The sequence below is a fragment of the Malania oleifera genome, chromosome 11, assembly GCF_029873635.1.
Source record: "Malania oleifera isolate guangnan ecotype guangnan chromosome 11, ASM2987363v1, whole genome shotgun sequence".
NCBI classification, from domain to species: Eukaryota; Viridiplantae; Streptophyta; class Magnoliopsida; order Santalales; family Ximeniaceae; genus Malania; species Malania oleifera.
The window spans coordinates 47735206-47759202 of NC_080427.1; the positions used below are offsets into that span (position 1 = coordinate 47735206).

The 23997-nt window shown below is 36.3% G+C and overlaps 1 protein-coding gene across 2 annotated transcripts; it reads right to left on the reverse strand.

The window, feature by feature from the left end:
• Positions 1–424: 424 nt before the first annotated feature.
• Positions 425–23997, reverse strand: LOC131168268 (uridine/cytidine kinase UKL1, chloroplastic). Of its 2 annotated transcripts, XM_058127572.1 has the most exons (15): positions 23591–23977; positions 23142–23233; positions 19549–19618; positions 19282–19400; positions 16647–16743; positions 15884–15963; positions 14726–14920; positions 13723–13806; positions 13565–13625; positions 10856–10916; positions 9853–9936; positions 4154–4247; positions 3944–4016; positions 1018–1100; positions 425–928 (listed from the first exon to the last, which is right to left on the reverse strand). In XM_058127572.1, exons 1-15 carry the CDS (start codon positions 23763–23765, stop codon positions 782–784), a joined length of 1515 nt encoding a protein of 504 aa, XP_057983555.1. In that variant the 5' UTR covers positions 23766–23977; the 3' UTR covers positions 425–781. The 2 variants fall into 2 exon arrangements, with proteins under 2 accessions (XP_057983555.1, XP_057983556.1); XM_058127573.1 differs by lacking the exon at positions 9853–9936 and having other exon boundaries at positions 23591–23997.

Consider the following 23997-nt stretch of genomic DNA (forward strand, 5'->3'; position numbering starts at 1 on the left):
TAAAACCGTAAGAAACCAATTACACCCGTACTCAAAATATAGATTTTAACTAAAAATAAGAGAACTTTTTTAAAATTTGTGCAACAAAATATCTTATCTCTTGAATTATTTGTGTAAAAAGACTTCATATCCTTCTTTGAGAAACCAAAGTTTGCACATTTTATTCATGAACAAATTGTCTTCATTGAACACATATTTTGGTAAGCTTTTATTGGTACTATATGCCATTTTAGATCGATCGTATCTAAAGAGACTTAAGGCTTGATTTTGTTGTAATTGTTATGTCATTTATGGTGAAAGTGAACCAAGTTAGCCTTGACTTATTTGAGCATCATCTATAACTCAATTCGACTTAAACTCAAATTGAAACTACTCAAGTAATTTGGTGAGCTAACTTCGAGTTTTGTCATACTACTCAAGACTCTAATGAAATTAAATTCAATTGAGTTGAGGAATATCGTTCTCTTCTCTTGAGGAAAATCACGAGGCTTCATAGTGCTAGAAGTACATCTACATCTGAGAGCTAGTAACGCATAACAATCTATGCATCATAGTGCTGAAATGCAATCATACTTTTTCATCAGAGCATAAATAACGTCACACCCTAAATGACGTCACACCCCGAGTAAAATAAAATCGCACCCTAAATGAATTATGAACAAAGCTTAAACCAATTTCTTTAAGCTTTTCCCTGGGTATCTATTCAATCCAAGAGAAAATACCATCCCACTCAAATACAAGTTAACAAACTCTGCTCTTCCCAAATACCAACCATCATCCATCAATCATCAGTGCCAAAGTAGCGATCACCAAACTCCCCCATGCCCGGTATGACACGGAACTCTTCATTTAGAGCAACATCAATCTCTGAAGTGACGATTTTCAAGGATGGGAACCGTTTGCAGACACAATGGATTCCCTCGGGAGCCTGAAATGAACAAAATGGTTAATAATGTGATTGGAATCTCAACATTGTAAAAGAACATACCCCAAACTCAGCATTGAGGAATAACTCACTGAGATGAGGTTCAGGAATATAATGTGGGATTCGGGAACTCCCTTCTGTATGAGTAGTTCAATTGCTTGGCCAGCAGAATTACCTTCAAAGAAGACATAACAGCATGCATAAAGTTCCAACAGGAAAAGGAAAGACAGCCTTAACCTAAAACATGATCAATCTTGAACTTTAAGATCTTGTGCAAGATGCTCCAATGTTATCCACATCTGTCTGATTAAAATTCGATACACTGACAGGCTTATTTGATACAAAATCAACCAACTTTTGTCTCATGAAAAAATATTGATGACTTTGTTTCACATGGGAAAAAAAGCCTTTTGTCTATATGCACATCTAATCATCTACTCGTCGACAAATTTCGGGTTTGGATTGAACGAGACACTTTAACTCATGATTATAGTTTTGCCACCGGATGGGTAAAACCTCATATCAGGAAAATTACTTAAAAGCTTACAAACAATAATAGAACTCTAAAACAGAAGCGAGCGCAATGCTTGAACAATGATTATGATAAACGAAGATCATACTTTATATAACCTTTGTTTGTTAGATTACCACTTTACCTAAAAGCTTAAACTATAAGGTTGTGGGCCAACAATATATATCAAGTTTTAACACTCCACCGCACATGTGGCCCGACAGCACGTGGAGAGATAAACACACGACAAATAACACCCATGATAGGGAATGCAATAATTTTTTCAAACACCACACAATAAATGTGGGCAACAAGACTAGAACTCAAGACCCCTTGGTAACCAGCTCTGATACAAGGTTAGATTACCACTTTACCTAAAAGCTTAAGCTAATTGGTTGTGGGCCAACAATGTATATCAAGTTTTAACAACCATGAATAAGGATTATGAGAATTATGATTAAAAAAAAATCACACTTTACATAACCTCAATCAAAGAACTTCAATCTTTGTAATACCTTATATTTGTTAGCCTCTAAGTTTTACAGTTGACTTAAAATGTGTAATAATCAATCATGGTAAAAATCACAAATTCAAATGGGAAAAAACTTGTCTCCTGGAATGCACTGATAGCAACGACCAACAATAAATGAACTCTTTTGGACCCTCTGATTTTAACCTGTTGACTCAAACACAACAAAATATTTTCTAAAACGATGTCTTCAGTAGAATTAGAACTATGCAATCAAATCCTTTATTACTTAAAAGCTCACAAACAATAATAGAACTCTAAAACAGAAGCGACGCAATGCTTGAACAATGATTATGATAAACGACGATCATACTTTATATAACCTTTGTTTGTTAGATTACCACTTTACCTAAAAGCTTAAGCTATAAGGTTGTGGGCCAACAATATATATTAAGTTTTAACACTCCCCCGCACATGTGGCCCGACAGCACGTGGAGAGATAAACACACGACAAATAACACCCATGATAGGAATGCAATAATTTTTTCAAACACCACACAATAAACGTGGGCAACAAGACTAGAACTCAAGACCTCTTGGTAACCAGCTCTGATACAAGGTTAGATTACCACTGTACCTAAAAGCTTAAGCTATTTGGTTGTGGGCCAATAATGTATATCAAGTTTTAACAACCATGAATAAGGATTATGAGAATTATGATAAAAAAAAAATACACTTTACATAACGTCAATCAAAGAACTCCAATCTTTGTAATACCTTATATTTGTTAGCCTCTAAGTTTTATAGTTGACTGACCTTACTCATCCATAAAACTTGTCTCCTGGAATGCACTAATAGCAACAACACAAGGACCAACAATAAATGAACTCTTTTGAACCCTCTGATTTTAACCTGTTGACTCAGACACAACAAAATATTTTCTGGAACGGTGTCTTCAGTAGAACTAGAACTATGCAATCAAAACTTTTATTACTGAAAAGCTCACAAACAATAATAGAACTCTAAAACAGAAGCGAGCGCAATGCTTGAACAATGATTATGATAAACGAAGATCATACTTTATATAACCTTTGTTTGTTAGATTACCACTTTACCTAAAAGCTTAAGCTATAAGGTTGTGGGCCAACAATATATATCAAGTTTTAACACTCCCCCGCACATGTGGCCAGACAGCACGTGGAGAGATAAACACACGACAAATAACACCCATGATAGGGAATGCATTAATTTTTTCAAACACCACACAATAAACGTGGGCAACAAGACTAGAACTCAAGACCCCTTGGTAACCAGCTCTGATACAAGGTTAGATTACCACTTTACCTAAAAGCTTAAGCTATTTGGTTGTGGGCCAACAATGTATATCAAGTTTTAACAACCATGAATAAGGATTATGAGAATTATGATAAAAAAAAAAATCACACTTTACATAACCTCAATCAAAGAACTTCAATCTTTGTAATACCTTATATTTGTTAGCCTCTAAGTTTTACAGCTGACTTAAAATGTGTAATAATCAATCATGGTAAAAATCACAAATTCAAATGGGAAATCTGACCTTACTCATCCATAAAACTTGTCTCCTGGAATGCACTGATAGCAACAACACAAGGACCAACAATAAATGAACTCTTTTGGACCCTCTGATTTTAACTTGTTGACTCAGACACAACAAAATATTTTCTGGAACGATGTCTTCAGTAGAACTAGAACTATGCAATCAAATCCTTTAGTAGGGGAGTCCAGGGCAAACAACCAATTTGCATTACTGAGAGGAAACTTCAAGCATTCAATTCAATCCATACAAAATGGCATCTCAAGATGATCCTTATATTGAACGCGTAAGATCTTCACAAACCACCCTTTTAGTTCCATTTATCTTGCTGGATTTTCTTACTTATGGATGGGTCTAGGTTGTAAATGTATTGTCAAAAGCACATCTCTTGCACAAGACTGTTCTTACATGATGCAGTAATTGCACAATACAGAAAATAACGCAGAAAAACAACAAAGTTACCTGTAGCAAGGACTGGATCTAGAAGCAGAACATGCCGCTCTGAGATGTCCTTGGGAAGCTTCTCATATATGAGCTACTTAAGTAGAAGAGATAAAATTACAGTTAAAATTATTTATTGAGATACAGCATGGAGAAAGCAAACATTTTCTTCACCTAGAAAATTTCGACATAGGAGGGGAGGGGGCTAGGCAAGAAAAAGGTAAACTACACCTGTTTCCCATTGTCTCCGTCACGGTGGATCAGAATCTTTCCAATTTTTATTCCTTTGCAGCATGCTCGCAAAGCATTTTCCATGCTTTCACCACTGCAACATGACAAACAAGAAAAGCTTTATACAAGTAATTACGACGGAGACAGTGAAGAGCAATTCACTCTTAACAGAAAATTCCAAAATAAAGATTCAGAGGGTGCATAGCACCAAACCAAATGTAAAACGAGGATCTAAAACTCAATAACTATACAAATTGATTTCATAATACAAGAGTAATTGCGGCATAAAAGTAAACTGGAAACACTGTCAACAGAACAGCAAACAGCAAAGCAAAAGATTTCTTTCCTTACTTCAGCCCACATTTATTTCCTTATATTTCAACTCATTATTTTGTACTGTTAGCATCTATTTAGTTTACATGTATAGGGCTTGACAGATTATAGTTTACTTGTATAGAGTAGAATCATGCTAGACCTTATTTACTTTCCATGTATAGCATTCTCGTAAAGTCTATATATAATATAAAGAACTAGGTCAATTCATTGGGCCATTCACAAAATATTTGACATGGTATCAGAGCCAGCCGACTGCTACTTTTTTTTCCCTTTGATTTTTTGTCTTCTCAGTTTCATGGCTGTTGTGGTTTTTTTTTCTCTTCTGGAATTTTTCTCTGTTCTTTCAGTACTTCTGTGGCTGCGTGGCTGTCGGCACAGCAGGTTTCTGGGTTGCCATTTATTCCTCCAGTTTATGTCCTTGTGATTCTCGGCAAGCAGGCAACAGTTTTCTGTTGCTTTTTGAAACTTTCAGCAAGCAAGCACAGCAGGTTTCTAGTTTGCCACTTATTTCTCCAGTTTCTGTTGCTGTTTGTGACTCTCAGCAAGCAGGCTTGTGACTTTCAGCAAGCAGGCACAGCAGGTTTCTGGTTTGCCACTTATTTCTCCAGTTTCTGTTGCTGTTTGCCACTTTTTTTGGCTTCTCAATTTTCTCTATTATTTAGCATGGACTCCGCACATATGTGTGCCAAGTTTACGGGCAACAATTATTCTACGTGGGCTTTTCAGTTTGAACTTTTCCTAAAGGAAAAAGATTGTTGGGGGTCATATTGATGGCACAGATTGTGCACCCAATCCTGATAAATCCAAGGAGTCCGCAGCTTGTCCTTCATGGGTTGTGTTTGATGCTTGGATTATGTCTTGGCTTCTTGGCTCGGTTGAGCCACATATTGTCCCCAAGTTGCAACCTTATCACACCGCTCAATCCATGTGGACTTATTTAAAAACAGTATATCATCAAGATAACAGTGCACGTTGGTTTCAGTTAGAGCATGCGGTTGCCATGTTTCAACATGACAATCGTTCCATCCAAGACTATTATTCAAGGTTTCTGACTCTTTGGAATGAATATTCTGATCTAGTTACTGCGGATGTTCCTGTAGCTTCTCTTCCCATTATTCAACGTCTTCACGAGACTAGTCATTATGATCAATTTCTTATGAAACTCTGCCCCGAGTATGAATCTGTTCGCTTGTCTCTGCTAAATCACTCTCCTGTTCCTTCTCTAGATGTTTGTTTTGGTGAGGTACTTCGTGAAGAACAACGACTTAGTACTCAAGTTACTCTGGCACAATCTCATGGTAGTTCCGGGTCTGTCCCTGTGGCGTCTGTCCCTTTGGCTTATGCCGCTCAACGAAGAGGACTGCCTGCGCATTCTAATACTTTGCAGTGTTTTTGTTGCAAAGAGTTTGGACATATCGCTGCTAATTGTTTCAAGAAATTCTGCTCTTATTGCAAGAAGAATGGTCACATTATCAAAAAATGTCGTATCCGCCTGTAGAATCGTCAGGCCCAAGCATTCCATACTTCTGGTAGTGTACCTCCCACAGTGACTTTTGCGGCCCCTGGCTCTTCTTTAGGTTACTCTCTATTCCTACACATCCTCCAGCGAATTACTGCGCATCCGAAATGGTGCAATAGATGCTAATTTCGTCATTATCAGCAATGGGGCTCCAAGCTAACAATTCTACTAATCTCTAGTATGTGGACTCAGGTGCCTCTAATCACATGACGAATAATTCCACTACCTTGTGTCATGTTTGGCCCTACGCTGGTCAACCTACTATCAGACTACCAATGGCAGTTCTTTGCCAATAGCTACTGTCGGAGATGCCTCTTCTAAGTTCACTATTGTGTTTCTTGCTCCTCAGCTTTCCATGAATCTTATTTATGTTGGTCAATTAGTTGATAACAATTGTGCCGTTAATTTTTCTTGTAATGGTTGTGTTGTGCAGGACGAGGTAACAAGGGAGCCGATCGCGAAGGGACCTAAATTGGGGAACTTGTTTCCACTACTTTTGCCTGTTCCAACATGTTATCCGGCTTCTTCAATTAAGTCTTTTGCTTGTAATAATGTTTCAAATTTTAGTATGGTGTGGCATTGTCATTTAGGTCATCCCAATACTCAGATCTTATCTCATGTATTGAACTCTAGTTTACTTGGTAATAAAGAACGTTCTTCTTTATCTCTTGAGCGTGCCTCTTGCAAACTTGGTAAAAGCAAAACTCTTCCCTTCCCTTTGCATGCTAGTAGAGCTTCTCAGTGTTTTGAGCTCATCCATAGTGATGTTTGGGGACCTTCCCTGGTTAGTTCACATGAAAAATTTAAATACCATGTGACTTTCATTGATGATCATAGCAGATTTACTTGGGTCTACTTTCTTCACTCTAAATCTGAGGTTTTTCATACTTTCACTGAGTTTTTAGCATATGTTGACAATCAATTTTCTGCTTCTATTAAAACATTACGCACAAATTCTAATGGTGAATATGTGTCTACTGAGTTTTAGGCATTTTTTGCTTCTAAAGGCATTATTCATCAACGTTCATGTCCTGCTACTCCCCAACAAAATAGAGTAGCCAAACGGAAAAATCGTCATCTCCTAGATGTGGTCCGTACTCTCTTGCTAGAATCCTCTATTCCATCCTTGTTCTAGGTTGAGGCTCTGAAAACTGCTACTTACTTGATTAATCGTTTACCTTCTCAAGTCCTACTCATGGAGTCTCCCTATTTCCGTTTATTTGCTAAGCAACCTAGTTACAATAACCTTTGTACCTTTGGTTGTGTATGTTTTATTCATTTACCTCCTTATGAGCGACATAAATTATCTGCTCAATCTGTTCGATGTGCATTCTTGGGATACAATGCGTGTCAAAAGGGATTTGTTTGCTATGAGCCTACATTACATCATACACGCATTACAAGGAATGCTATTTTCTTTGAAAATCAACATTTCTTTCCTGTGTCCTCTGTACCTTCCTCTCCTACTGTGATTCTCCCCTCCTTTGAGGAGCAGTTCTTGGATCCTCATCCAGTCAGTTCCCATTTTAAACCAGGTATTATGTATACGCGGTGCCCCCACCCACAGTCTCTTCCGATAGCTCATCCAATATATGATCCTACCACACTCTAAATTCAGCCAATTACAGCACCTCCAAAGCCTTTGGTACGTTGCTCTTCTCGAGTGTCTGTACCCATGGACAGGTATGGGTTTCCCTCTTCAAGTTCTAGTAACTCTGTTTCAGCTCTTACTACTACATTGTCCAATTTAGATATTCCCACTTCCTACTCGCACGCTGCCAAGCATGATTGTTGGCAACAAGCTATGCAGGAAGAAATTGCCGCTCTAGAGGCCAATCACACCTGGGACATTGAGCCTTGTCCTCCCACCATTGTTCCTCTCAGTTGTAAATGGGTTTACTCAGTCAAGGTCTAATTTGATGGAAGTCTTGATCGTTACAAAGCTCGCCTTGTTGCACTTGGGAATAATTAGGAATATGGTGTCAATTACGAAGAGACCTTTGCTCCTGCGGCTAAGATGACTACTGTTCGTACGATTCTAACTATTGCTGCTTCCAGTGAGTGGCCACTACATCAAATGGATGTCAAGAATGCTTTTCTTCACGAGGATCTTAAAGAGTGTATTTATATAAAGCCACCCCCGAGCTTGTTTTCCTCTCCGATTTCACATGTGTGTAAGCTTCGTCGTCCTTTTTATGGTCTCAAACAAGCTTCGAGGGCCTGGTTTGACAAATTCCGCACCACTTTATTACAATTTACTTTCAAACAGGGCAAGTATGACACTTCATTGTTTCATCGAAAATTAGACATAGGTATTGTTGTTCTTTTGGTTTATGTTGATGATATTGTGATTACTGGTTCCGATTCTGCTTTACTTGCTCAGCTCAAGACTTATCTCAGAGAGTCCTTTCAAATGAAAGATCTTGGGTCTCTCACATATTTTCTTGGTCTTGAGGTGAATCGTAGTCCCTCAAGTATTTCAATCAATCAACATAAGTATGCTAGTGACTTGGTGGCCACAGCTGGCCTTCAAAAGGGTACTTTTGTTGATACTCCCATGGAATTAAATGTTAAGCTTCGCAAAGAGGAGGATGACTTACTTGCTGATCCCAGTTTATACTAGAAGTTGGTGGGTAGTCTTGTCTATCTCACCATTACTAGACCAGACATTTCTTTTCCTATACAACAAGTCAACCAATTTCTTCAGACTCCTCGTCATTTTCATTTGGCTGCTGTCCGTAGGATCATACGCCATGTTCAGGGCACTTCTGCCAGTGGTTTATTCTTCCCTGCAGGCAATTCTACTCACCTTGCTGCTTATAGCGATGCTAATTGGGCTGGTTGTGCGGATACACGTCGCTCCATCACTAGTTGGTGTGTGTTCTTAGGTGATGTATTAATCTTTTGGAAGCGTAAGAAGCAAGACCGAGTTTCTAAGCCATCGACGGAATCTAAATACCAAGCAATGTCTCTTGCTTGTTCTGAAATTATTTGGCTTCGAGGCTTGCTTGCTAAGCTAGGTTTTTCTGAGGCCGATCCTACACCTCTACATGCTGATAATACAAGTGCTATCCAGATCACGGCCACTCCTGTCTATCATGAGCGCACGAAGCATATTGAAGTCGATTGTCACTCTATCCGTGAAGCATTTGAAGCTCGTGTTATCACTCTTCCACACATTTCCACTGAATTACAAATTGCGGATATCTTCACCAATCTCACTCATCATCGACATTGCTTCCTAAGTAGCAAATTGATGCTTGTTGATCAACCCGCATCAATTTGAGGGGGGCTGTCAACAGAACAGCAAAGCAAAAGATTTCTTTCCTTACTTCAGCCCACATTTATTTCCTTATATTTCAATTCATTGTTTTGTACAGTTAGCATATATTTAGTTTACATGTATAGAGCTTGCCAGATTATAGTTTACTTATATAGGGCTATAATCACGCTAGACCTTATTTACTTTCCATGTATAGCATTCTTGTAAAGTCTATATATAATGTACAGAACTCAAGGCCAATTCATTGGGCCATTCACAAAATATTTAACAAACACAACCCACACATAGCTTAATCAAGGTCTGATCAATTCCAGAAGAAAATTAAGGTTTATAAAAAAAGGTATTCTTCGAAGATGACAAGAACTTTGACTAAAAATAGTAGAAGAATTCATTGAGGAATTTAAAAATCAAAATGTCACCATACAGAATATTTAAGAAATAAGCTACTTTTGAACACTAATAGCTTATAGGCAAGTAGATCTGATATATCATAAAAAATGAGGCTTGTTCAGAAATTTGAAGCTCAAAATATGAAACACATAAGGGATAGTTAAGTACTACCCTGGAGAAGATGGAATATTTGTGAGAACTACATGCACTAGTGTCAACATTGCAGAAATCCTCTGATCCCTGTTAAGAATAATCCTGGAAGACAAAAAATATACTAATGGGAAAAGCCAATGATAAGATTATTTCTACTTTGTTAGGGCAGGAATGCAGATTTGGATAGCAAGGAAGAATAATTTTTCCATCATTCATTCTGAGGTCAGGAGGATGAGAAAAATCATCTTCCTTTAATTGTTTGCTTTCACATGTTCTCAAGAAAACAAATTCAGGTACCACAAGCAACCTCAACCTAGTGCCTACCTGGAGAAAATAAAGTAACAAAAAACAAAAGAAAAGACTATTTATTAGGTCAGATTTGGGATTTGGAGATGTGAAAATTTGCATGTTGCAGAAGAGTCTCCTTGAGTAGGTTGTGGTTTACGGTTAAAGAGGGGAAAAAATTAATGAATATATTTGAGGCTTCAAGCTTGAGGTCGGACCATGTGGATACCTGCAACAAAAAGTTCAAAGGTGGTATCTTTTCTACAATCTTGTACATCACATTCTAGTGGTTTTCATAAGGCCATCTATGATAAATATTTATCTTTGCTTATCATTGACATCATCCAGTAAATTAATTCAATTGTCTTTGGAAATACAAGGACATGCCGAATGCTAAAAGTTTTTTTTTTTTTTTTTTCAACTGGTGCATATTTTATACTACAGAAACATCATCTTTAACGCAAAAACAAATAAATAATGCTTGCAAATTGTGACAGACATCATGAGGAATTCAGCCACCAAGGCACCAACACTAAAAATCAACTTAAGCTCATAGTTGGATGGCTGATAATAAATCCAATTGAATTGAAAAGATAAAAGTTTTATGCAAAAATTGGAGACCTGAAAGATGGGGTGTAATTTTGGTTCAAACACTGCATTATTCCTTTACATAAATGATTTAAAGCATGTCCATAACCAAAAAATCAATTTCCCCAATACCTTGTTGAAGGCTCACCTTCGGACAATAGAAACTCCACACAATTTCTTGCAAAAGTCAACCCCAGTATACACTGATCCTGAAATGAAATAAAACCAAATTTCAAAGAAAAGCAGAGTAATATTTTTTACCGTATGTTTGAAGCCACACGATCCAAATTCTTACATTTAAACTACTACAACAAGTATGCATATAAACATAGATAGCTCTTATAGCCTAGAAAAAGCTAACAAGAACTTAAGGGGTCATAACCTTTTTTTTAGAGAAAAGAAAATTATATTAAAGAAGAGAATTTAAAATACAGATACATAAAAAATAAAAGAAAAGAAAAACAATGAACAATTAATGCAGCAAGTATGTCCAAATCTCACTGGATTAGAATCAGAAACTCCTGGAAAAGCACCAGCTGTGGACGCACAAAGTGAGGCAAAAAATAACTCTCTCTCCCAAAGCAAGTTAAGAGGGGTAGCTTTGTCATGAAGATACTCAAATTCCTTTCTAGACAAATGCATCACACCATAGCCAACAACAACAACAACAAAACCATGCCTTAGTCCCACTAAGTGGAGTTGGCTATATGAATCATTTTCCGCCAATTTATGTGATCATGGACCTCTTTTTATAGATTCAAGGATATTAAATCCCTACTCACTATCTCCTACCAAGTTATTTTAGGTCTACCCCTACCCCTTCTACTGCCCCCTATAGTAACTAATTCACTCTTCCTCACAGGTGCACTATATGGCCTACGTTGCAAGTGTCCATACCATCTAGGTCATCCCTCCCTTATCTTCTCTTTTATAGGAGCTACACCTACTTACCACAAATATGTTCATTCCTTAATTCATCTTTCAATGCTATACCACTCATCTATCTAAGCATTCTCATCTTAGCAACTTTTACTTTTTGGATATTATGTTTCTTCGTCGCTTAACATTCCGGTCCATATAGCATAGCTGGTAATGAAGAAAAAAAAAATTCACCGCCTCCAAATATAAGGAATATGCAGAAAAAGATGGCAAATGGTCTCACTATTCAGCTTGCACATAACATACACAGCAAGCGACGAACTATTATTAGGCCTCCTCTTCAGCGAACAACCACACACATGCAAAAGAAAAAGCCTGAACTTTAAAAGGAACCTTAGCCTTCCAAATCAATTTGTTTGACAAGAAACGACTATTAGATGGTGTGCCAAAAAACTAGGAATAGAAGGATTTGCAGCAAAAAGAACCAGAGCTATCAAAAGAGTATAATCTCCTATCTAGGGAGGGTAGGAAACCAATAAGAATCAAGAATAGAGCTCAAAGAAGTAAATTCCTTATCTCCATATCATTAAAATTACGAAAGAACCAAAGATTCTAAGAAGAATCATCCTGACTATAGAAATTAAAAATATAAGCATCACAAATAGTGGTCACAACACATTAAATCCCAAATATTTTTACAATATAAAAATAGAAAAAACAACTTGATATGATTTAACAATGTTTGGGGGCTTAAATTCATTTTTCAAAACAATAAAGATAGAAAAGAATATGGATGTGTACAAAGGATAAATGAACTATATTAATAAAGGCTATTTTTATTATGTATAAAATAATTTTCAGTACAAAAAGAAACTAAGACGCCAGTACATTTGTTCAACTCAATGTTTTAAAAGGCGAAGACGTAAGGCGAGGCATTTTAACCCTTAAAAGGCGAGGCATAAGCCTTAAGGCATTGGGGCGTAAGCCTTTTAAGAATTTATTTTTTAAGAATAAAAAATGTAAATAAATTTTATATATTTTAAAAATAAATAAAAATTAAGAAAATCACAAATATAATGTAAGAAAGAAAAAAATATATATGCTTTGCAAACTACTTGTCGACCATTCAAAAATCACTAACTTGAATACATGACATAAACAATGACAAAAGAGCTATACTATTACAAAGTTCAAACTATTTTCATGATCTAAGATACAACTCTTTGTTATTTTGGAAAGATTGAAATTCAAGAGTTCTAGAAATCAACTCATGTTATGAGATTCCTTTTAAATAAACATGTTATTAAAATTTTTTAACCAATTTTTACTTGAGAATCACATACCCAAAATGCGTAAGCCTCAACTAAAAAGGCGCGAAAGGCGTTCCGCAAAAATGTGTTAGCTTCAGCATATAATGCATTAGCCTTTTTGGAATTTGGTATTTTAGATTGAGCCTCAAGGCGTTTTAGGCATGTTGTGCCTTGAGGTGAGCCTTGATCGAGCCTTTTAACACACTGGTTCAACCATCTCAAGGCATAGAACATGCACAACATATGTGAAAAATATAAGGCAATATATCCTTCGAACAAGATGATCTAAAAGCCTGTCAGGCCACAATGCTGATAAATCAATTCCTATGTAACCATTACTACTCAATTAATTTTTACACCAACCATTCAGGGTTATTACATAGATATTGCTCAGACAATTCACTTCATTTGGAATCTACAGGCATATCATTTGATTCATTTGCTAAATCAGCAGTGATCAAATATATAATTATTAGATAAAATACCAAAACATAACAAGGGGGAAAAATTCAAAATTAAGTCACAAGTGACACTCTGTTGTGAATAAATGCAATGCATAAGCTGATGTATGCAGTGTCCCCAACATGTCTTATAAATACTACATACTTTAAATTACACACAATTTTTTGTTACTTATTTTCCTTTTTTTTTTTTTTTTTTCAACATACCTGTAGGAGTGATCACTTGCTTCTCAGTGAATGGCAAATGTCCAAGGCCATGCTCCACAACCTGAAAATTAATTCATCACAAGCAGCCATTTTGGTAGGTTTTCAACAAAACCTCTGGTGCATGATGAATTCCAAATAAGCTATACATAAAAAGGTACCAGACGTATAAGCCGATCAGAATAAAAGACGAAGTCATGTTTTGATATATCCGTGTCTCGAATCAGTGTATGCATTCCTCTTATCTGTAACACAGGTCTTCAGTATGAGCATAAGTACACTAGAGATCATACATAGACCAAAAAATAAACAAACCGCATTTGAGAGCCTAGAAGACAAAGAAGAATTTTAAACGAGGTAAGTTCCAAGCCCTTTACATCAAAATATGAAGATTTATATCCAGAGACCCAATGTTTGACCAATGTTTTTTGCTACTGGTGTTGTTCGTTTCTCTCCACATGTGTATTAGAACACAAACAACACCAGTGACTTAGCAGTTGTTTCCCCTTTGTCGTAATGCGAAAGACCAATATGCTACGTATGTGTGAGTGCACCTATTTAATTTACTAAGGCATTGCCTAGAATTGAAAGTTTAGAACCCACAATTTCATTACTCTATTCAGCTTCCCTACAGTCAAACTCCATCTCCAATTTTTAGAACTCCTGCCAAAAAGGATTCGTACTTCAACCTTGTCTGATGTCGTTTTGTCTGCAATCTGATATCTTGTTCTTTCACAGGTTTAGAAACTAGGCAAGGAATAGTTACACCAACACTATTCCAAAAATGATTAAAAAAGTACTTAACTATAACAAAAAAATAGAAAGCGCTAAACTTGAAATATTTATTAGACAAATTTTAACCAAATATCCAATATAAACATTGGGATACTCCATCCAGGTAACAGTATATGATAGCCCACCATATTACCATACAACCACTTAATATGGTCTGTGGCACTTTTTGCCTGAATAATTGACTCATCTCACTAATCATTGAATTTGGTAGTTTAGGACGGTGGCCCATCAAACAAAAGGAGACTCACCAAGCATATGGAAAATAAATTAAGATTGGGATAGATAACCAAGGACCATCAATTTTCCTGACTTCACATAAATTAAAATCTAGCCACTGACCACCAAATGAGAAACAAACAAAATACATACCTGAAATGTTGATTGAATAACATAAACATTGGGATATATCTTGCAAAGATCATGCTGACCAAGCTTTGTGCGAATATGTTGCACAATCAGATCAATTGCAACATGATTATCACCTCCCCGAGGTATAATCACATCAGCATACTTCTTTGATGGCAGAACAAAATCATCAAAAGCCGGCTTGACAAACTTGGCATACTGCACAATTAGCACAATAGTTAGGAGGTATGCTATTCATTTTGGAGTCAAGAAAATTATATCTCTCACTGACACCAAAAGATATGATGGCTTAGATTAACATGAGATATTTATCTATCCAAGTGTGAAGTTACCCCAATTCCAAATCAAACTAAAACTTGGGTAACCGCCGACAGTTTCAATAAACATTAAAGGAATCATTGTTGATTTTTGGCTCTAGAATCCAACAGTTGAAATCAAAACATTCAGTTAAGCAAATCAGTTGGTTCATTTTAGGTTCACATTTTCAGTTTTTACAGTCAGTTTTTGGTTTCCAGAAATTCAAGGCTTTGGGTTTGCTCTGGGTAGAGCATACAAGAAGATGCAACGAGTGACAAAAACGCACTCTCTCAAAAAATATAAGCCTTACCCTTATACCAATTATTTCCAATTGGGTGCAAGAATATTTAAACCACTTTGCGCACATTCCAGACCATAGGCACTTGCAGGCAATAACTCCTGTGCACCCCTCCCATGTAGATACCTGAACTTCGCTCATTGGTGGCAGTAGCACATAGGCCACTCATTGCCACAAATACCACCTCATACTTAGATGTTTTAGAATTTTTAACAGAATTCTGGACTTCATTATCACATTGTTCCTAGTTTAGTGTCCATCCTTGTCAACCTTACTTGAGCTAAACAATGGGCAAGAGGCTGGCTATTCTAGCACAGTTTAAAAACCAATATCCCACAGATTCCAATATTTATTAACACTGTTAACAGCACAAAGCATAATAGGAACTTTTACATTCTATTTCAAGGCAGGCAATTTGAGACAGAAAGCCAGTCATTTTTGTCAGAAAGCTCCAGGGAAATTTTAACAGACAATTAAAAATAAATAAATAAACAAAAAGGCAATTTTTTACAGTAAAATAAGTAGGCAAAATTATGACAAAGGAAGTAGTTAAAGAGTAGGCTTGCCTGTTCAAGAACAGAGTTTACATCCCTACCCCTCTCAACTGTGTCACGCCGAATTCTACGTGCAAGTCTAACATCAGCATCTGCAAGAAATTAATTGCAATTACATCCAAATTAAAACATAACAATGCAGTGCTAGCTTAGAAGTGAAACTAAAAATTATGATTATTGAAACCATAATTTTAAAATCCAATATTCCAAACTAGACTTTGACTTGGAAAGAAACCCAAGTCAGTTCCTCAGTTGGGTCAACATGAATCACCAAATAATGTAATGAATGAAATAAATAATACTTTCAAATAGTTTAAAAGAAAATTTCAGGGAAAGTATGAAATTGAGATGGGGAGGGGGGGAACTTCAAAGTCACTGATTATTTGATTAAATGCAAATTTGTTGGGAAGGATATTGTCAGATGACTAAAAGAAAACAGTATGAACAGTGCTGGATTTGCAGAATTGTAGAATGGAACACCCACAAATGGTTTATTAGATAGGGACCCAAAGAAACCCCACACCCCCACCCTCCCATAAAACTGAAACCCGCATCCATAATAATAATAATAATAATAGAACCACCCTGAAAAATTAATAGTAATGGTAATAATAATACAACAGCAATAAGAAGTTGTCTATTTAACTATTTCAAAAGTGAATTGACAAAAGATAGCTATTACAAGTAAGTGTCGGGCATTACAAAATGTCAGGCAGAATATGACACGGCAATAAAATAAATTTTGACAATAACAAGTTGACACAAGGTGTTAAACCTGTATCAACAAAAATCTTCATATTCATCAAGCTGCGGACATGTTGATCATGGAACACAAGAATTCCCTCCAAGATAATTACATCGGATGCATTGACCTAAAAAATATTTATATTAGTATTTTACAATTTAGGAAGTCATTTGTACTAAATTAAACAAAAAATTAAAATAATAGATATTTTTTTTGATAGTATACTAATAATAAAAACAATTACACAACATTATTTAAAACAACCTCTTCTAGAACAGAAATCCTTAAAGCTAATCAAACACTTCCAACAGAAAACTGAAAGTACACTATTGAAGTTCCATGCAATTAAAGGGGGTTATCCATCCAAGGTGCAGCAAGAAATCATCAATGAACCAATGCTAAAAAATCTACAAACGAGGATTCTTGCAAAAAAAAAAATGTGATGAATACAATCAAACACCCAATCTCAGGACACTATATCTTGTATTATGATTCTTAAATAACATCAAATGGAAGTGGCAATTTAGTGATAAAACCATTAGAAACAATCAAAAAGATGAGCTATCAGCTCCACAATTACGGTAGAGTTGTGCCAGGATACAAACAAGGGAGAAGGATGGATTGGTGTCCAAGCATAGGTGGTTCTACATTGATATGAGTGTGGGCTATAGTCCCCACTCAATTTACAAAAAAACTGCTTATATATATATATAATAGGCTTACTGCGGCAGGGCTTTTGGGGATTGCACCCAATTAACATGGTGCCTAAGTCTAAATAAACAAGATTTGTGAGGCTAATTCATTTTTGTTTTAAAAAAAATTATTTATTTGGGGACTAATTCAAATAAACAAGACTAGATTCTTAGGTCTCTATTAATAAATAAATAAAAAAGGCCGTACCCAATGCACAAGGCTCCCACATTGAATGGGGTCTGGGAGAGGTGGATGTTGGCAAGCCTTACCCCCATTTTTGGAGAGGCCGCTCCCGAGTCTCGAACCCGATACCACCCGTACCGAGGCGGAGGCACTTGCCATCGCACCAAGGCATGGCCTCTTCTTAGGTCTCTTTAATATTTTATGAAAATTTCCAAAAAATATTTAAGGCTCCCACTATGTCATAATTTGAGGCGAACCCTAAATTTTTATTTTTTTTCATATTAAATCCTAAATTGTTGGAAGAATGATTTGCTAGCCATTTATGAGAAATTTTCAATAGCATTACAAATAAGTTGATTACGGACCGATCACAAAACACAAAAACTCATCGAGGACAATTGTAAGGTATTTTTTTTCAGAATGAAAGTAGTGAAAAATTAATTCTTTTTTTTTACTAGTGCTCCATTGCTATGTCAAAATTAACAATGAAATAGATTATGAATATAAACAAATAATCTAAAAGCTTAAATCTTATGTATAGAATAAATTTTAAAAAATTAAAGATGCATTATGCATGAGAGTCTCAGCCCCCACTGACTCTAGGTCCTGAATCCACCACTGCATCCAGGGGAAAAAATAGAATATCTGACATGATAATTACAAAAAATCATGCCTACACCCAACACACCTAATAACACCTCAAAAAATAAGTATTGAACCATGGGACTTACGCAAATTTAAACTAAATTTTAACTAAATTGTAACTAATGCATTCAAAGGAATTGATTAAAACCTGCTTGAAGATGAATCCTTTTGCAGTTCTTTCCCAATGTTAGTTCCTTAATGTATCAGATGCTGTTTAAGGATGTGAAGAACTAAAAGGAGAATATCATGATGGGCAAGTGGCAAGGTAAGGCGGAGAAATAAGTAGGGGTGTGCATAATTCGGTGAAAACTGAATTAACAGAAATATCTGACCAAATTCGGTCGGTTCGGTTCGGTTTGGTTCGGTTTTATATTTCAGTAGAATCGGTTATTAGGTTTTCGGTTCGGTTATGGAGAAATTACATTTTGGTTAACCGATTAACCAAAGTATATAATTAATTAATAATTAAATACAAATTATATAATTTATAATTAGAGTTCCATAATTATTATATAATTAATAATTAAATATTGAAAGCATACAATCATATTTTTTTCCCATAATTAATTATAATTTGATTCGTTTAACCGAATTAACCAAAAATTATGTTCGATCGCATAAGGTTCGGGAAAGAAGGGTAGTTTGGTCGGTTCAGTTATGATGAATAATTAACCGAATTTTTTCGGTTAATTTGGTTAATTTTCCGAACCAGCCAATTGCACACCCCTACAAATAAGACAGCAGCTATTGTTGGCAAAGATAATGGGAATTCAGGTAATACAGCAGCTCATCTAGTGAAAAGTCACTATTGAAGTAATGGATGTTATGGTTCACAGCTTCACATTGTCCTCACATCTCGAGCACAAAGTCAAAAGCAACATGCATTGAGATTGTGAGAAGACATGATGAACCTTTAAAAAAAGACCAATGCATACGAAAAAGCTTGACATGATGCGATTGACGTGTATTGGTTGGTGCAATCCAGCTTATTTGTCTTGCTACTGTTTTTGCATGAAAAAGCTGTTTATTTCCAAAACCTTGTTGTCATGTGCACTTGTACGGTGACCCAATGCTGTAATCGTTGTAAACTGACTATAACTTGGAAGAGAGACAGTCTAGACATGACAAGCAGCCAAGTGCTTACCTGCCGAAAACTTTCTGAACACCGACGGTGGTTCTTAAAATCATAAATTGGGACATGGACAGATTGCCCACATTTGAGCTTTTCAACACACTCTAAAAGCTGTTCTGTGTCAAAAGCATCTGCAGAGAAACCAACAAAATTCTATGATACTTTAAGCACAAGACTCCCACATGCAAGATCTGGCTATAAAAAATTGGGCTAAGTTGCAATTTACACCACCAGAGTCTACCATGAAAACCGACAAGCTTCAAGAAGAAATATGAATACCAGGATGGTCAAAATTATATTCATGCACACGTTCTGATTCTTCAGCTGTCAAACCACGATAAAATGAGTCCTACAAAATAGAAATAAAAAATATAACATAAAATTGGTAAGAGAACCTTTCTGTCAATTATTATGGCACATTAAAAAAAGAAAGAAATATAGAAACAGACAAGATGCAGGCAATGCAATAACACAGTACAAGGAAATCTTTACGAAATACATCAGGTGTACAGAAAACAGAAGGCCAAATTTTCATCCCTGCGTCATTAAAATTTTCTAAAAGAAAAAAAAAAAGACACAATGACTAACAACATTAAATTGCTAATTTCTAGTCTTATAGGCACATCAACTTGCATAAATCTATTAATAGGGCCAACATCTAAAAGTGGAATCATACAACACATTCTCAATTGGTTGAAGTGTAAAATAACTACTGCAGAGAAGGCAATTACAACCATATTAAAAAATATTAGTACAAAACAAGCTTAAGACCTCTGGTCCTTCTCCATTTTAGATTTTAAGGTCTAAACAAGGCTATTCATTGCAGAGAGCCTTTACATTAGTAAGGTAGTCAGTGATAGTCTATCACACTAGGTGATCCTTATTAATTCACTTTCTAACAAATGGAGCCTCATTCTATTCTTCTTTGAGAACAACACATTAAAAGTATCCAATAATTTCTAGGATGTCTTGCCAAATTCAACGTGCAAATAGTAGGGGGCTTCCCCTATTTACAGCAACAAGAGGTCATTTAGCAACCAACCACTTAATTCTAGTTGCTTCGATGTGAGGCAGTTGTGATGGCTACAATGGAAGGCAGCAAAAATTTCCTGGAAAGAGAAGGAAAGAGGGATGGAGAGGAGAACAAAATTATATATATATATATATATATATATATATATATAGAGAGAGAGAGAGAGAGAGAGAGAGAGAGACCCTCAATAATTTATTCGTAGCAGCAGTACTATACTTACCACCCAAACATCACACTTACTTTAGCCATTGCTTTGTATGATTGCACCACACGTATGGCTCATTATATACAAATTAATTGGTTTAAATAAGTGTGATGTGAAGTAGATAAGCAACTAAGCATACCATTTCTGTATTCATAGTTGATATATTCTTAATTTCTGGGATGTCTAGCAATATTCAATGTGTGCAAATAGTAAGGAGCTTCCCCAATTTATAGCAACAAGAGGTCATTTAACAACCAACCATTTTATTCTAGTTGTCTCAAAGTGAGGCAGTTGTGATGGCTGCCATGGAAGGCAGCAAAAAATTTCTGGCAAGAGAACGAAAGAGGGATAGAGAGGAGAGAGGAATTATATATATATATATATATATATAGAGAGAGAGAGAGAGAGAGAGACCTTCAACAATTTATTCGAAGTAGTAATGCTATACTTACCACCCAAACATCAAATTTACTTTAACCATCGCTTTTTACAATTGCACCATACACATAGTATATTATATACAAATCAATCGATTTAAAATGTGATGTGAAGTAGGTAAGAACGCTATGAGGGTCTCAAAGAATCAATTTGGTTTTATGTTTAGGAGATCGACAACAAAAGCTATCTATCTACTACAAAGATTAGTGGAGAAGTTTAGGGAAAAGAAGCTGGACTTGCATAGGCTTTTTATTGACCTAAAGAAAGCATATGATAGAGTACCTAGGGAAGTTCTTCAGTGGGTTTTAGAAAAGAATGGAGTATATAGCTAGTATACTGAGGTTACAAGGATATGTATGATAGAGTACCGACTAGCATCAAGACTGTACAAAGAGAGTTTCAAGAGTTTCAAAGCACAACAAGCGGACATCAAGGCTCCACTTTAAGCCCCTATTTGTTTGCTCTATTGATGAACTCACCAGGAATATCCAAGACGAGATCTTATGGTGTATGATATTTGCAAATGAAATTGTTTTGATTGATAAAAGCATGAGCGGGGTAGAATCTACAATAGAACTTTGGAGAAAGGTGTGAGTCTAAAGGTTTTTGGATAAGTAGAAACAAGACAATATATAAAATGTAATTTTAGCCATATAAGGAGGAATACTAAATATAAGATTAAACTTGATGTCAAGAAATCAATAGCACTAGTAGATTTCAATATCGTGGATCTATTATGCAAGCAGAAAGAGAAATTGAAGAGGATATAGTACATAAAATTAAAGCAAACTAGGTAAAATGGAGGAGTGCTTCAAATGTGATATGCAATCATAGAATACCACTAAAATTAAAAGAAAAATTTTATAGGATGACTATAAGACCAGCAAAACTATATGGATGAGTGGTGTATCATTAAAGGATAAATTAATGAACGATCATGCTCGCAATAAGTTAGGCATAACACCTGTAGAAAATAAGATAAGAGAGGGGTGGCTTAAATGGTTTGAACATTTCAAAAGTAAGTCAAGTAACGCGCCAATGAGGAGGAGCAAGAAAATTACTATCAAAAGTACTATAAGAGGGAGGGGCAGACCTAAAATAATTTGGAATAAGGTGATGAGAAAAGATTTAATAGCCCTTGAGTTAGTTGAAGAAAATGTGCTTGATCGAGTGAATTAGCAGAAAAAGGATTCATATGGTGAGCCCAGATAGTGGGACTTAAGGCTTGTTATAGTTATATTTTTTGTAATTGATATATCCATTCTTAAGAACACTGAGGCACACACACACAATTTCAATCCTTCTTCTTCTAGTGTCTATCTGACACATTGCCTCTACAAGATTGGCATTTAGTATGCCAATAACTAGTTGACAGATGACTATCTCATTTCTCCAAAAGCCACAAACAGATGTCACAATTTACATAAGATCCAGAAATCAAAATATTTGATATAAGTACACGTTTAGTATGCAAGTAACTTGGTGACAAATGACTATCTCATCACTCCGAAAGCAACAATCAAGTATCACAGTTTACATAAGATCCAAAAATACAATATTTGACACAAGTACAAAGCAAGGGTAACATTTAGCGACAAAGCCAGGGCTATCCTCCCTCCCTCCAATCTCAAACAGTATCCAAAGTTGGGGAGAATGTGATAACCCGTGAAAGAAAGACTTAAAAAAGATTAGATGTTAATACTCATATCAACAAGGTGCACCTTTCTTTTCGGAAGTCTTCTCATAAGAACTCCACGATTAGGCATGTTTGACTTAGAGTAATCTTGAGATAGATGACCTTCTGAGAAGTTTTCTAAAAAATTGTGTGAGTGAGTACAAAACACACTGAAAATGACGCGTATTGGTCTGTGGGGCCAGTCATTAGTCCCATAAAGTCCGCCCCCCTATTGTCTAGTCCAAGTGAAGGAGGAGAGACACAGTACTCCCTGACAGACTCAGATTGGGGCGTTACAAATCTTTATCATTTCACAATGTAAGTTTGAAAACCATTTTTCAATGTACTGAACGTCAACCAGCTGACTTGAGTACTCAAAAACTAAAAAACACAAGTAAACAGAACATAGAAGATTTGGATGAAAATTGAAGCTGAACTGCTTCTGGAGTGCCGACAATCATTAACGATCAGTGCACATTGAAATTAATAATTGCACAAAACAAATAGGCTCTCGAAGAAACCTGATTGACAAGCACAACTCGGTGATCGTGAAGCTGTTGAATGATCATGTCACACACTGTTGTCTTGCCCGAAGCAGTACCTCCCGAAACTCCTACTCAAACCACACAAACAAAATCATTAATACAGAAAATGAAATGGAGGAGGGGGAAGAGCGGGGAAAGCAAACTTTTCAACAACTATAACAACAACAATAATACTCCGATAAATTGCTGAGAAAATCAAGAAGTTCATTATTTTTTCCTGAGATTTTATCAGCAATGAGAAACACTATCACTAAAACAGAAAGATAAACAAAAAGGGGGCAAAATTTTCAATCAAAGAACAACAATACTGTTAATTGCTAACGAAAATCATGATATCACTTTTTTCCTCAGAAATTTTCAACAATGGAACAAAGGGTTACGGATGAAAGCAGAAATCAAACAATCAAAGGCGCAGGAAAAGTTACCGATGACGAAGGGTTGTTTGAGAGAGGTAGCGTCCGGCAGGGCCGCAGAAAACGCGGATGCAGCTGCGGATGGGGAGGAAGAAGCGGCGGCGAGGCTGTCGACGCGCAGCCCCGAGAAGTGAGGCCCCGAAGCCGCCTCCATAACGTAGTCTATCGACTTCGTCTCCTCCGGCATCCTCTCTCTCTCTTTCTCTCTCCCTCTCTGAAGCTAGTTCAGGTGCAGAAGCTGAGGAGTGAGGAGCGAGGGAGGCGATGGCAATGGCGTTTTGTCGCGATGTTATCGGCGCGTACGGTGCACGCTAATACACCAAGGCTGTACTGTCAAAAAGCCCCCGGTGATTCGCTGGCCGTGCTGAGTCCTGCAACTCCGCCTCTTAAAGCTTGTACCTGTAAGGGCAATTTTGTCT